This window comes from Elephas maximus, chromosome 2, assembly GCF_024166365.1.
Source record: "Elephas maximus indicus isolate mEleMax1 chromosome 2, mEleMax1 primary haplotype, whole genome shotgun sequence".
Lineage (NCBI taxonomy): Eukaryota > Metazoa > Chordata > Mammalia > Proboscidea > Elephantidae > Elephas > Elephas maximus.
The window spans coordinates 75322022-75335193 of NC_064820.1; the positions used below are offsets into that span (position 1 = coordinate 75322022).

The following is a 13172-nucleotide window of genomic DNA, read 5'->3' on the forward strand; positions in this document are numbered from 1 at the left end:
AAAAAATTATGCTGAGTGAAAGAAGCCATTCATATAAGGCCACATGTTGTATGATTCCATTCATATGAAATGTCTGGAATAGGTAAATCCATATAGAGACAGGAAGTTGTTGCCAAGGGCTAGGGGAGAAAGGGGAATGGAGAGTGGGTACAGTATTTCTTTCTGGGATGATGAAAATGTTCTGGAGTTGGGTTGTAGTAATGGTGGCACAAACTTGTGAATGTACTAAAAGCCACTGAATTGTGCACTTTAAATTGATGAATTTTATGGTATGTGAATTGTATCTCAAAAGAAAGTATTGCTTCAAGTGTGCCAAAGATTATCTTTGGCTTTGAAATACTAATAAAAGCTTATTAAAAAGAGTATGTTAAAAAGAGCTTATGCTTTGAAATAAGATAAGTGTATTTTTAAAATGATTGAGTTAATTTTAATGATTTTATTGAAGATTGAGTAAACCCGAAGAGCTGCTATTTCAAAAGTCCTAAAAGTCTCAAGGGAGTATTAAAAAAGCCTGTACTGTTTATTGGAAACCCTGATGGCATAGTGGTTAATAGCTACAGCTGCCAACCAAAAGGTCAGCAGTTCACATCTACTAGGGGTTTCTTGGAAGCTCTATGGGGGCAGTTCTACTCTGTCCTTTCGGGTCACTATGAGTCGGAATTGACTAAGTGGCAATTGGTTTGGTATACTGTTTATTATTCTTTGATTTTTCTCCAGCTTTATATGATACTATCATTGGCTAATCAAAAGAAAACTCACTCAAAACATACTTTTATATTGCACAGGGTACAAACTTTCATGAGTAGTTCTTATTTTTCATTAGAAAACAAAAATATGACTAAAAATTGCAAGCATCTCATTGAGAATACAGGCAGGATCATAACCCTGGAATAACGCTAGGTGTTTTGTAGAGAAGACTTTTTTTTTAAGGAGAAATAGTTATTATGTCTGTTCAGTGGATTCAGTTTTATACGTTTAAAAGAAACAGCTTAGCCAGAGAAGCCTACAGTTTTGTTAGAGGAGGAACTTCATTCAGTAGTCTGCCTCTGGAAGACCATCTTTAGCAGGGGAAACAGAAGCAGCAGCATCTCATCTGTTTGAGAGTTCTAAATTCTGATGCTCGTTTTACTGAAAGTTGAGAAAAGGCCTTGTAGATTCCACAAACAGTGTGGGGTTCAGTTGCTATCTAGCATTTAGTAGTTTAAAAAAATGGATAACAATTTTTTTTCCCTCTTTTTTGTGTACTTCAAATGAAAATTTACAATTGAAGTGAGTTTCTCATACAGAAACTTATACACGCATTGTTATATGACCCTAGTTGCTCTCCCTACAATGTGACAGCACACTCCTTCTCTCTACCCTGTATTTCCCGTGTCCATTCAACTAGCTCCTGTCCTCCTCTGCCTTCTCATCTTGCCTCCAGACAGAAGCTGCCCGCATAGTCTCATGTGTCTACTTGAGCTAAGAAGTACATGCCTCACCAGTATCATTTTATGTCTTATAGTCCAGTCTAATCTTTGTCTGAAGAGTTGGCTTCAGGAATGGTTTTAGTTTTGGGGTAACACAGAGTCTGGGGGCCATGACCTCTGGGGTCCTTTCAATCTCAGTCAGATCATTGAAGCCTGGTCTTTTTACTAGAATTTGAGGTCAGCATCCCACTTTTCTCCTGCTCCATCAGAGATTCTCTGTTGTGTTCCCTGTCAGGGCAGTCATTGGTGGCAACCAGGCACTGTCTAGTTCTTCCAGTCTCAGGCTGATGGAGTCTCTGGTTTATGTGGCCCTTTCTGTCTCTTGGGCTCTTATTTTCCTTGTGTCTTTGGTATTCTTCATGCTCCTTCGCTCCAGGTGGGTTGAGTCCAATTGATGCATCTTAGATAGCTGCTTGCTTGCCTTTAAGACCCTGGATGCCACTCACCAAAGTGGGATGCAGAAAGTTTTCTTAATATACTTTGTTATGCTAATTGACCTAGGTGTCCCCTGAAACCGTGGCCCCCAGACCCCTGTCCCTGCCAATCTGTCCCTTGAAGTGTTTGGTAGTATTCAGGAAACTTCTTAGCTTTTGAATTAGTCCAGTTGTGCTGACTTTCCCTGTATTATGTGTCCTTTTGCGACTGACAAATTTCACTCAGCATAATGCCTTCCAGATTCCTCCATGTTATGAGATGTTTCGCGGATTCGTCATTGTTCTTTATTGTTGCATAGTATTCCATCGCGTGAATATACCATAATTTTTTTATCCATTCATCTGTTGATGGGCATCTTGGTTGTTTCCATTTTTTTTACTATTGTAAACAGTGCAGCAATGAACATGAGTGTGCATATACCTATTTGTGTGAAGGCTTTTATTTAAGATATATTCCAAGGAGTGGAATTGCTGGATCGTGTGGTAGTTCTGTTTCTAGCTTTCTAAGGAAGGGCCAAATCGATTTCCAGGGTGGTGGTACCATTTTACATTCCCACTAGCGGTGTGTAAGTCTTCCAGTCTCTCCACAACCTCTCCAGCATTTATTATTTTGCATTTTTTAGATTAATGCCAGCCTTGCTGGGATGAGATAGTACCTCATTGTAGCTTTGATTTGCATTTCTCTAATGGCTAATGATCATGAGCATTTCCTCATGTATCTGTTAGCTACCTGAATGCCTTCTTTGGTGAAGTACATAAGTTTTTGAAGGAGCTTTTTGTTCTCCAGCCCTTTGTATTTTCTGCACTTGTTATTTAGTAGAATGAGCTGTTTTATTTTAATTTTCTCTTTGACTTTTATCGTCTTTGTATCTCTCATCATTATCAAACATGTAGTGGGTGTTCAGTACATAATTGATGATAAATCCTTGTTTTTTTTTTAGTTTATATTAGTCAGATACCTGAACATAAATACAGCGTAAAACCCAAAACCAAACCCATTGCCGTCGAGTCGATTCCAACTCATAGCGACCCTGTAGCACAGAGTAGAACTGCCCCATAGAGTTTCCAAGGAGTGCCTGGTGGATTTGAACTACTGACCTTTTGGTTAGCAGCCGTAGCACTTAACTAGTACACCACCAGGGTTTCCAAACACAGCATATCTGTTGTTTATTCCTTTTTACAAACTTAAATATCCAGATACTTATAATTAGTTATTTTCGGGACTGAATTCTATTTTACACTAAATTTTTTGGAAAGAAGAGAACCAAGAATTTAGTTCTGTGGGTAGAATAATTGGAGGTGAAAATTTTAATTATCTCTCCTTGTGGCATAATGTTTTATTTATAACAAAACTTTTGATGTAGGATCATAAGTTATTTCTATGACGTATTTTAGATTAATGTTCATTATTCTAATAAAAACATTTCCTGTTTGAAGAAAAGGAAACAAATTAATCATCCCAAAGAAGTAGGAATCAATAAGTAATTCCTAAGATATCAGTTTGGCATTTATCACTAAATAATTTTTCTTTCTTCTTCCTGTTAGAATTTCTCAGGCTATACTTAAGTCATTCTTAATTTTATAACTTGAAGTTTCCTTCTTTTTAATTACATCTGCTGAATCTTAGATGTAGATAATCAAGGAGATTTTTTTCCACCTTAAAGAGAGATGCACTGTTTGTTTGGTGGTAACTGGAAATTTTTAGTTGATGAGTTATGAAAAGAAAGCGTTCATTCAATACCTGTTTATTCAAATGTGAATATTCAAAGGTGGATAGGTCACAATTCCTGCCTTCAAAGAGCTCACAGTATAGAGGAAAAGACAGAGACACATGCAGATTACTGTAATACAGCCTGGTAAGTGCCAGGTTGGAGGTGTAAGTGGAATAATCCTGGACCACAGATGAGCAAACATTGCTTTGTTAATACTGTGGGTATCATTGACAGGAAGGCCAGATTAGGCTAGGAAAAGCCACATAGAGCTGAGGCTTCAACAAGTGGGAATTCACCAGGAAGGTGAGAGGGAGGAGGGATCAGGCAGTGGAGACAGCATATGTAGAGACACAAGGGTTTTAACATGTGTGTTGAGGTAGCATAATGCAGGGGAAGGAGGTGGGCTTCCAGGTCAGAAACGTCTAGGTTCAAAGCAGGCTCCTTCACTTGCTCAGGAAACCCTGGTGGCATAGTGGTTAAGAATTCGGCTGTTAACCAAAAAAGGTGGCAGTTTGAATCCACCAGGCATTCCTTGGAAACTCTATGGAGCAGTTCTGCTCTGTCCTACAGGGTCGTTATGAGTTGGAATCGACTTGATGGCACCGGGTTTGGTTTTGGTTTTTTCACTTGCTCAGGGCCTGTGGGCAAGTTCCTTATTGGCTCTGGGTTCAGTTTCTCCATCCGTAGACCAGAAATGAAAATATCTAGGCTTGCTGAATGGATGGAATGAGAAAACACAACTATCTTTCACTCTGTGAAAGAGAGGGTGGTAGGTATAGTCAGGAGATGTGCATGTTAGGAAAGCATTTTTATTATCTCTGATGGGCAGATGTCACCACTGATTTTTATCCATCTTGTAGGTTAAAGCAGCAACTGGAGAAGAGGTGTCAGCTGAGGACCTTGGAGGTGCTGATCTTCATTGCAGGTGAAAGAGAAACGGCCGTTTCTTTCCAGAATTGTGGTAGATATTGTTTGTTTAAAAGAATTTTTAAATTATTTTTTCAAGTGCTAATCTTGCCAGATCAAACCATGTTCTTTTTCATTCTCCATCTGCTGTTTTCAGGTTAAATTCTTTAAGCTGTAGGGTTGTACTTCCAATATGGTTGGCTGTCCTGTTACATCCCAGAAGCACTGGAGAGACAGTTTCTTATTTATTTAACAAGCATTTATGTGCCAGGTGCTGTTCTGTGTGCTGGGGATAAGGCAGTGAACAAGACAGATGTTGTCTTTGCCCTCAAGGAGCTATAATAATTAACAACAACAAAAGAATTAAATACATGTGTAGTGAGGGCTACAAAGGAGAAGTGTAGGGAGAGCATATAAAAGGTGGATGTAACCCAGTGGTACACTGGTATATGTTTAGTAACTGGCTTTCTGGGTGGGGGAAACCCCGATTTGTGGTGTTTGCCAATTTCTGTGGTATAAATCATCCCACCATGGCTGCTTTCATGTTACCAACGTGACATCACAAATGTGAAATCAAAGAGAGATATGTGCCGTCGGCTCTTTTGGGCGAGGTGCAAGCTGGCCAGCATGCTGCTGATCTAACCTTTTCAGGTTAGGGTTCAGGGTAAGAATATGATTTACCTCCTAGGATTTTGTGAGGATTAAATGAAATAATATATAAATTGCTTAAAACAGTACTTGCTTTAAGTAAGTACCTACAAATCAACCTGCCATTATTATTATTGTTGTTTATTATTTTTGGTCTTCAAAGGGTTTGGATTCTTTTATTAAGAGCAATGGGAAACCATTGAAGGGTTTAAGCAAAGATGTGCTTTTATCAGATACTTCATTAGAAAAATCCCTCTGGCTGCCAAGTGGAGACTACATGGAGGATTGGCAGGACTCTAAGTAGGGGCCAGTTGTGTGATTGGATCAGTATCAGGTGACAAATGGTGGATGCGTAGATGGGTATGGTTGATAATAAAGGTAGAGTGAAGCGAACAGATTGGAGATTCATTTTAGAGGTGGAATTGAGACACTTGTACATGGATTTTGTATAAGGAATACAGGAAAGAGAGGTGACAGATGATGACATGAAATGGTTTTATTTTCTGAGATTGGGAGGACTGGAGGAAGAGCAGATTTGGGGATGGAGTAAGGGGCCAGGCATTCCTTTTGGACCTGATAAGGTAGAGATGCTGTAAGAAACCCCGGTAGAGACGCTGAGTGGGTAGTTGAGTAAAAGAGTCTGGAGCTCTGGGGAGAGATGTGGGCTAGAGATTTTATTTGGAAGTCATCAGCATAAAGGTGGACTTCAAAACCATGGGACTAGGCAAGTTCACTTTGGGGTGAATGTAGGTGGAGGAGAGGGCCCAGGACCATGTCCTGAGGAACTCAAACTTAGATGGCATGTAGATCTAATCATTGAACTCAGTGGCCTAGCAGGTATGGTAAACCTTCCTTTGCTCTGCAAAACTGCAAAGCCAGGGAGGCAGGTGGCAACGGGAGGAGTTCAGTAGGTGGGAGAAGGAAGATAGGTTGCAGCATTTCTACATTCCTATCAGAGAACACTGCCATGCTTTTGATTAGTTGGTTAAGGGACATTTGCCTCAGTTTTTCATTCATTCCTTTCTCATTGAGCACTTATTAGGGGTAGATTGATTATACTAAGTGTTAGGAGCAATATAGAAGATTTTCAAGCTTAAACCCTACCTGCCCTCAATGATTTATAGTTTAATTAGGCTAATAAGAGGTATAAATGAATGAACCAAAAAAAAAAAAAAATCACAAAATTAATTGGCTAGTATGTATCCAATTTTACATCTAAAGTCTGAAGAAAGAATGAAGTAGAATTGAGGTAGTCAGAGAAAAGGTTGGAGACAGGGATTGAGTTTTCTGGCAGAGTTTGAACAAAATACTTGCTCAGGTGAATGGAACTGTATGAGCATAGTTGCAGTGTTACTATCTGTGTCCTGGGTCCCCAAGACTACTCTCAGGCTCTGTGATTCTCTGGAGGGACTCGGAAAATCTGTTATACTCATGGTTATGGTTTATTACAGTGAAAGATTACAGAAAAAATCAGCAGAGGGAAAAGGCGTGTGGGCAAAGTCTAGGAGAAACCAGGTACTGCAAGCTTCCAGGAGCCTTTTCCTAGTGGAGTCATGGAAAAGAAACCAAACCAAACCCATTGCTCTCGAGTTGATTCCGACTCATAGCAACCTTATAGGTCAGAGTGGAACTGCCCCATAGAGTTTCCAAGGAGTGCCTGGCGAATTTGAACTGCCAGTCTTTTGGTTAGCAGCCATAGCAGTTAACCACTATGCCACCAGGGTTTCCAGTGGAGTCACACAGATGCACTGAATTTTCCCAGCAACAATATGTGACAGCATGTGTGATGTGTTGCCAACCAGGGAAGCTCACCTGAGCTTTGGTGTCCAGGGTTTTTCTTGGGGGTCAGTCACGTAGGCATGCAGTGCCTGCGTAACTGACCGTAGCTACTCAGATTTAAGCCCCTCAGAGCAAAAACAGGTGCTCACTATAAATCTCATTCTTAGCATAAATTATCTGACCAAACTGCTACTGCCTGGCCCAAGGCCTCAGGCATACAAAAACACTCTTATCAGGCAGAATATTCTAAGGGCTCACCTTCAGAGCTCATCTTCTAAGAGAGGGCCAAGGGCCAGTCCTGAAGAGAGGAAATAGGCCAGTCCTGCTGAGTTAGCCCTTTCCTCACACTATCTGGCCATTTACTCGCCATTTCAGAGAGACAGGGCGTTGATTGGCATGACTGGAGTGGATGTTTCAACCTGGAGAGAATGAGGGCACAGGTAGAGTAGGGTGAGTTGAGGGTGTAGGACTAAGTGGGCTACCATTGTTTGTAGGGGCTTAATCAGAGGAAAGAGATGAAGATACTCTTCGAGGAGCATTATTATTATTATTTTGACTATTTTTAAAAAAGTAATCTGGTGCCTATGAAAGCTGTAGGCAATGTATCAAGTTAGGAGTGTAGGCTCTGGAATTTATCTTCTAGTTGCCTCACTTATTAGCCTTGTGACTTAGACAAACTACCCCACCTCCCTGAGCCTCATTTCCTCATGTAAAATGAAGATATGAATAGTACCTACCTCCTAACACAGTGCCTGGTACACACTAAGCACACTGTTACTATTAGCTATTATTGTTGCTAATAAACTGTTTAAAATCATTAAAAAATGATTAGATGATTTTTTTTTTTTTAACAGTGTCATAAAATTTAGTATTCATATTGCTTTGGGTTTTCTTTCTCTTTATAAATACATATTTATACCTCTCTGATTAGTCATCCCTAAGATCTTACAAAAACATTTAGAATATAGTGTGTCATCAAAGGTTTCCCGCTTCTGCTGTTGTGATAAATAATAGGCAGTTTTTATAAGGAAGCATTTTATTGTAAAGATGTACCAATTTAGAAGCAATCCCTTTTACTTCTGGTTGCTTACTGAATTTCTACTGTGAAGCGTTTGAAAGATAGATCAGCTGAAAAATGCCAGATTAAATGAAAAATTCAAGGGTCTATCATTTGCAAGGCATTGGAGGACTATAAAGAGGAGTGAGCTTGGCCTCTGCTCTGATTTAGGAGTACCCACTCTAGAGGTGGAGAGGGACATGAAACCACTGTGAGAACCTGGCTCTAAGAAATGCCTCCCAAGGTTTTGGTGTTTTCCCTAGACAGATGTCAAAATTTAGATTGTGGCAGCAGAATCCTGGCTCATAAAATTAACCAGAAATCTTTTTTTTTTCTGCCTTACTTTAGTTTTTAAAAAAATTTTTTTTAGAATACTTTACTAGGAGCCCCGATGGCACAGTGGTTAAAGTGACTGACTGCTAACCAAAAGGTCAGTGGTTCGAAACCTGTGGCTCCGTGGGAGAAAGATGTGGCAGTCTGCTTCTGTAGAGATTTACAGCCTTCGAAGCCCTGTGGGATCACTATGAGTTGGAACTGACTTGATGGCAGTGGGTTTTGGTTTACTAGGAAGTCATATGTATCTGCTTCTGAAATAACAAGCCATCTAGTCTAGACAGAACTAATAACTTGAGCAAGCCCATGCTTCATTCACACCAAACTTGAAATTGAACAAGAACCTCCATGACCCTTGCTGCAAAATCATTTTATCAATACCCATGTCCACCTGTGATCTGAGGGGCAGTTGTATTCAAGCCTTTGTGTTTTTACCTATGATGGCTTACTTTTGTGATGTAGCTTTCTAAGGAGAGGGCTCAGCAGACTCAGAAACAAAGGGCGTAGTTGGTATCTTTATTAGAAGCTCAGTCACAGATACTTTCTGCTGTTACTGACATCATGAAAGCGTGATTGGACTGTATCATATAGAATTTTGTTTGTGGTGCATGGAATGGGTATTTAATGTATGCTGTAGGAAACCCTGGTGGCGTACTGGTTAAGAACTATGGCTTCTAACCAAAGGGCCGGCAGTTCGAATCTGCCAGGCGCTCCTTGGAAACTCTATGGGGCAGTTCTTCTCTGTCCTATAGGGTCGCTATGAGTCGGAATCAACTTGATGGCACTGGGTTTGGTTTTTTTTTTTTTTTTTGGGTAGTCAGCAAGACCCTCTAGTAGAAGACCAAGGTGGAGAAATAGAAGGCATGGATTTTTGTATAGCTGCTAGTGGTCATACGGCGAAGTTTTTTTTTTTTTTTTGCAAAACAATGATAATACTGTTTTACCAGCGACATTATGAGTACAAATAAGAACACATTTTAAAAAGTGTTTTGAAGGTAAAAGTGCCATCATCCTTAGAAGAGGGAAGATTTTTGGGGTTTAAGGTATTTAATCATTTCCCTTTTCCCTGTTCTGATTATTTTAGTGTGCTTTACTCTGTAGAAAGTCTGGAGTGACTGACCACTATGCTTTGGATGAAATTCATGCCCTTCACTTAACTAGGAAGGCTGTGAGGTGTCTAAACTACCAGAAGAAATTGGATGTGAGTAGGATCTGTTCTTATATCTTTTGTTTTTCTTGGAAAGCATTTTGGCTTATGTCACCTTGAGATGATGTCTTTAAACAGGTTAATAAGATTTTTCTGTATTTCTGTAGGTTACCATTGAACCTTCTGAAGACCCTTTATTTCCTGCTGATGAATTATATGGAATAGTTGGCGCTAACCTTAAGAGGACCTTTGATATTCGAGAGGTATGTGAAAATGGGTCTGTGAACTATACACCATGCCGTCCGTCTCTTTCTTTGTGAATCCACGTTTCAGAGCTAAAGTCTGTTAAGGTATGTTCATGCCTAGGGACTGATGGTGATCTCAAGGAGTGACAGGTAAGGGGAAGATATCTTTCCATAGTGTAGGTATCTTTGGTACACTGTAAATACACGATAAAAACAAGCAAGCAAACAAACCCTTTGCTGTCAAGTCGATTCTGACTCATAGTGACCCTATAGGACGTAATAGAACTGCCCCATAAGGTTTCCAAGGAGCTGCTGGTGGATTTGAACTGCTGACCTGTTGGTTAGCAATCGAACACTTAACCACTGTGCCACCAGGGCTCAGAGAGGGGAAAAAACCCCTCTTATTTATTGTACCATTTTCATCTCACAATGACAAAGCTCTGTTTGTTCATAAACAGGCCTCCATTTTCGTGTGGGCATTAGGAATGACGTAGGGCACCTTTGCAATTTCAGCTCTTTCTTTTCAGTGTTTTTATTTTGAGAACTGGGTGAAATGTCAGTACGTTGTTGCAAAAGAAAAACAGACCCTTTTAGATCAATATGATGTTAGCAAAGATGAGACTTTTGATTACAGGAGAAGATGTTGCTATGGTTACAGATCAGATTCCTAGTGCTTAGTGTTTGCATGTAGCATGTAGTCTTTTATTTTGATCGGTATCCATAGCTGGAAAAAGGATTTTTAAATTGCGAAATTATCTTAATATCATGTTCTGTGCTAAAAGTCTTAATATTTTATGTTAGTTTTCCCCTTGACTATTAAACTATTATGTACTAATTGTGAAAAATTTACAAAATGCAGAAAAACATAAAAGGAAATTCTGGCATAGAAAGCAACTAATATTTTGGTGTTTTGCCTTAATGTATGAATGTGTGTGTATACACACACGTACATACACACAATACACATTTCTAGATGTTGCTATAGCATAGACATGTATTTTCTTTTTCAATTTTGCCCAATATTAAAATATTTCTCCATGTCTTTCAAAGTTCTTCATGAAACTTTTTCCATGGCTAGATCCCTAGTTTTTAGAACTATACCATACCTGGCACATGGTAGGCATTCAGTACTTGTTGAATGAATTGATGACTATAATATTGTATTATATGGTTATATATAATTATTTAGGTGATACTGTATTATTTCTAGAGAGTATTAAATCTTGGATTTTATGGAGCTTCAACTGATACTTCATATTAGCAAAGGACTTGGTTAACTGTAAGTTTTAGGATTGGGGTTCTAATTTGACGTTTCAGTTAATTACAGGCTCAGAAAATATGGTACTTAAAATCTGATGTACTTGAAAAAGGAATTGTTCCAGGTAGTCAAGTTTTCTAGCTGGCCAAGGATTCATTCTTTTCAGGATATGTACCTTTTTTCATTTATTCGGCAGTATTTATAGAGTACTTGTTCTATGCTAGACATTGTTTCAGGCACCAGGGATACACAAAAGCAGATCCAAATCCATGCATTCATGGTATTTCCATTTCATCTTAATGGAAATCTTTTTAAAAAGATAGACTCTTTCCAGGCTTCTTAAAATACCCTCAACTTCTATCTTTCATTGATTCATGCTCGTGAATATGATTGTAACTTATTATATTTTCTATAATAGGAAGTAAGCCATGTGTGCAGGTCTTAAAGAGTCTATGGAGCTATGGGATAGCACTGGAATATGAGTTAGAAAACCCAGATTCCAGTCCTTGTTCCCCCAGTCAGTGATAGGGGAATTTAACGTCTCTTGAGTATTCGTTTCTGTTTCTAGAAATTGAAACAGTACCTGATGCCCTGTCTGTTCCTGAAACTTGGATTTTTGTGAAGATGAGTTGATATACCTTATGTTGCTGGGTGGTGTGAACTATAGGAAGGTCGTGTTATACTAAATGGCCCTAGATGGCTGTCCCATTTGAGTGGCTTTATCTTTGTTGTAGACTTTTTCTGTTTCTTCCTATGCTGCTCTTAGTAAATAGTACCCTTTCTCCCTTTTTTAATTTGTTCTATCTGTGCAGTATTTTGAAGGTGCAGTGATTATTTTGAGACCGTTTACTGTTTTGATGTGTGAAAAGAATGGTAGTTGTTATATGTTGATTATTAAAAGGTATAATTTTGGAGGTATGTAGTACCTAGAACAGAGCAATGTGATTTTCTCATATTATCAGGCCTTTTAGGAAAATAACTAAATAATAATTCAAAGTAAGCTTGTACTTTATGGAAAGAAAGATATTGGGAAACATTCACTCATTTTTGCAGCCTTTGCATCTTATAAAAGGAGGCTTTGATTGATATGGTAAACAGAAAAAGGGAAGCGTGAGGTAGGTGGAAAAATAATGCCTATCATCTAAAATAGTTTGTGAAGAAATCTGAAATGTGCTTCTTGTTTGGGACTCTTCGAAATAGTCCTGATGTATAATTATGAGCCCTAAGGATTTTTTTTTAAGGATAAACTAGTAATTTCTACTCCTTTTAGATTAATAATGTGTACGTGGGATGATCCTTCAAGTACATCAGATTCAGAATCATTAAACCTTTATTGGGGGCCTAAAATAATAATAATAGCAGCAGCTACCTTTTAATGAGCACCAGGCAGTGTGCTTTAGTGAGCACTTTTTAAATACATCTTATAATTTTCAAACAAAAGCAACAACAACAAAAAAAAAAAAACAAAGAAAATGGAGACTTAGAGACTTCTAGGTAACCAGCCTGTGATTCTGGTTCCTTGATGGTAGAGCTGGGACTCGAAGATGGTTCTTAATTTCAGTTTTCGTTTCTTAGGCTCCTAATTTAGTTCATCACATCTTCACAGCTTTGTCCTGTTTTTCCAGACCTGAAAACAGAGACTTAGAGGGATTAAGTGGTTTACTCAAGGACACACAGACCACATGTGACACTGTTACTTGGCATCCATGTCTTCTGACTCAAAGCTCTGTGTCATGTCCTCTGCTTCATGAATGATTCCCTGAAGCTCTGAGGATCCAGTTGAACAGTCCTTCAAGCTCTCAGGCTGGCAACCAGCCCATGGAGTCTCATTTGCTTCTCTTGTGTGCAACATGGTGCTGTTACTTTTATAGTGAAGTGTAAAATCAGAGCTCAGCATGGCTTCAGGACATGCATGTAAAGTGTAATTCTGGTGAGAAGATTTTCTCTGTAGGGTGAAATTTTGTGAAAGTGACAACTTCACTGTGAACTTGTTTTCCTTATAAATAACTTTAACACAAACATTCTTTTGTTAATGCGATTTCTCAGGGACATTGTTATCTTTCCTCTTAGGTCATTGCTAGAATCGTTGATGGAAGCAAATTCAATGAGTTCAAAGCCTTATATGGAGACACATTAGTCACAGGTATGATGGAGAAGAATTGAACTTATGAACATTTCCTGTTA

The 13172-nt window shown here is 38.9% G+C and overlaps 1 protein-coding gene across 1 annotated transcript in view; it reads left to right on the forward strand.

Annotated features, from left to right (window-relative positions):
• The window catches only part of MCCC2 (methylcrotonyl-CoA carboxylase subunit 2), an 80963-nt gene that overhangs the window by 38134 nt on the left and 29657 nt on the right, over positions 1 to 13172 (forward strand). The window contains exons 8-11 of the mRNA XM_049865262.1: positions 4476 to 4540; positions 9440 to 9539; positions 9653 to 9748; positions 13059 to 13131. Coding sequence (XP_049721219.1) covers positions 4476 to 4540; positions 9440 to 9539; positions 9653 to 9748; positions 13059 to 13131 — 334 coding nt within the window. The remainder of the gene's footprint in view (positions 1 to 4475; positions 4541 to 9439; positions 9540 to 9652; positions 9749 to 13058; positions 13132 to 13172) is intronic.